General features: G+C 43.0%; 1 protein-coding gene across 1 annotated transcript in view; it reads left to right on the top strand.

The window, feature by feature from the left end:
* LOC131529053 (general transcription factor 3C polypeptide 1-like) overlaps nt 1-2,500 on the top strand; it is a 5,153-nt gene that overhangs the window by 196 nt on the left and 2,457 nt on the right. The window contains exon 1 of the mRNA XM_058758563.1: nt 1-100. This exon is cut by the window's left edge and continues 196 nt beyond it. Within this exon, the coding sequence (XP_058614546.1) occupies nt 1-100 (100 nt within the window). The remainder of the gene's footprint in view (nt 101-2,500) is intronic.

The following is a 2,500-nucleotide window of genomic DNA, read 5'->3' as shown; positions in this document are numbered from 1 at the left end:
CGCTCAGTCAGCAGTTCATCTGGAGCTGCTTGATCCGAGCCGCGGAGATCCGCTTCTACCTGCTGCCGGAGGACCGGAGAGCCGTCACCCTGCACGACCGGTACCGCAGCACACACTCTACTCGACCGAACCGCTCTTTACTGCAGCACGCGCTCTGATCATCCTCTTTACTATAGTAAACACCGAGAGGCTCTGCAGCTGTGCTTCTGAACACATTCAAGAGTGTCTGCCAAAATAAACACACATTTACTACTTCAGAGGTCAAAATATTATTAAAATCTCACTTGTTATTATCAAAGAGTTAAAGTATCCGCATAATACACTTCTGTGTTTTGTTTTGTAATTGTTATGTGTTCCATATAACATTAATATCATGAGTAATTATGTTGTTTGCAGGTCATATTGGCCCAAAAAAATAGTAAATTGCAACACAATTTACAAATATATATACAGTGTCTCACAAAAGTGAGTACACCCCTCACATTTCGGCAATTATTTTAGTATATCTTCTCAAGGGACAGTTCTATAGAAATGAAACTCGGATGTATTTTAGAGGAGTGAATGTGCAGCTTGTATAGCAGTAAAGATTACTGTCTTCTGAATATAACTCAACATATAACCATTATTGTCAAAATAACCGGCAACAAAAGTGAGTACACCCTCCGTGATAACATCTAAACGTCGTTTAAACATGCAAAGCCACGTCCTATTCATCATGTTCATGTATTTGTCTGCTTGACAGGACTATACACATTAGTGTATCTTGTTTTAGAGCAGTTAACATGTGGTGCTTTGAGTACAATACTCTCATACGGACCACTGGATGTTCAACACGGCAAAGAACTCTCTGAGGATCTATAATCAGAACTGCTGCTCTCCACAAAGATGGCCGAGGCTATAAGAAGATCAGTAACACCCTGGAACTGAGTCACAGTACAGTGGCCAGCGGCATACAGAGGTTTCACTCGGAACAGGCCTCGCAAGCGTCGATCAAAGAGGTTAGATCCTTGTGCTGTGCGTCAGGTGCAGAAGCTGGCTTCCAAACACAGACGCATGAGTGCTGCCAGCATTGCTTTAGAGGCTGCAGAGGTGGAAGGTCAGCTTGTCAGCGCTCAGATCATACGCCACACACTACAAGAAGTCGGTTTGCATAGCCTCTTCTGAAGCTGGCTCACAAGAAAGCCTGCAACCTGTCCAAGAGCATAAATTACTGGAACCATGTCCTGTGGTCTGATGAGTCTAAGATAAACTTGTTTGGTTCAGATGGTGTCCAGCATGTGTGGCGATGCCCTGGTGAGGAGTACCAAGCCAAGTGTGTCTTGCCTACAGTCAAGCATGGTGGAGGTATCTTCATGGTCTGGGGTGCATGAGTGCTGCTGGTTCTGAGGAGCTGAGGTTCATTGAGGGAAACATGGAGTCCAACATGTACTGAGACATTCTGAAGCAGAGCATGATCCCCTCCCTTCAGAAACTGGGCTGAACGGCAGTTTTCCAACATAATAACGACCCCAAACACACCGTCAAGATGACAGCTGCCTTGCTGATGAAGCTGAAGGTGAAGGTGATGGAGTGGCCAAGTGTGTGTCCAGACCTGAACCCTACTGAACACCTGTGGATCATCCTCAAGCTGAAGGTGGAGAAGCACCATGTGTGTAACATCCAGCAGCTCCGTGATGTTATTATGGAGGAGTGGAAGAGGATCCCAGCAACAACCTGCGCAGCTCTGCTGAACTCCGAGCCCAGGAGGGTTGAGGCAGTGCTGGATAACAGTGGTGCTCACACAAAATATTGGCACTTTGGACACAGTTTTGACATGTTCACTTAGGGTGCACTCATTTGTGTTGCCAGCTTTTTAGACAATAATGACCGTATGCTGAGTTATATTTAGAGGACAGTAAATCTTTACTGCTATACAAGCTGCACACTGACTTCTCTAAAATACATCCGAGTTTCATTTGTGTAGTATTGTCCCTTCAGAAGATATACTACATTTTTTGCTGAATTGTGAGGGGTGTACTCACTTTTGTGAGATACTGTATGTGTGTGTGTATATAAATAGAACTTGTAATTACTGTATACATCATATTATTAATTACAAAAAAAAAGTTAAATACAGTAAATGTTTTAAAAATTGGTAAATTAATGTCCTTCTATACGTGTGTGTGTTTCTGATGTATGTGTGTGTTTCTGATGTATGTGTGTGTTTCTGATGTATGTGTGTGTTTCTGATGTGTGTGTGTGTGTGTGTTTCTGATGTATGTGTGTGTTTCTGATGTGTGTGTGTGTGTGTGTGTTTCTGATGTATGTGTGTGTTTCTGATGTATGTGTGTGTTTCTGATGTGTGTGTGTGTGTTTGATGTGTGTGTGTGTTTGATGTGTATGTGTGTGTTTCTGATGTATGTGTGTGTTTCTGATGTGTATGTGTGTGTTTCTGATGTGTATGTGTGTGTTTCTGATGTGTATGTGTGTGTTTCTGATGTGTATGTGTGTGTTTCTGATG

This window comes from Onychostoma macrolepis, chromosome 21 (assembly GCF_012432095.1).
Source record: "Onychostoma macrolepis isolate SWU-2019 chromosome 21, ASM1243209v1, whole genome shotgun sequence".
Lineage (NCBI taxonomy): Eukaryota > Metazoa > Chordata > Actinopteri > Cypriniformes > Cyprinidae > Onychostoma > Onychostoma macrolepis.
Note: the sequence above shows the minus strand (reverse complement) of the source record. Positions and strands in the feature narration are given on the sequence as shown.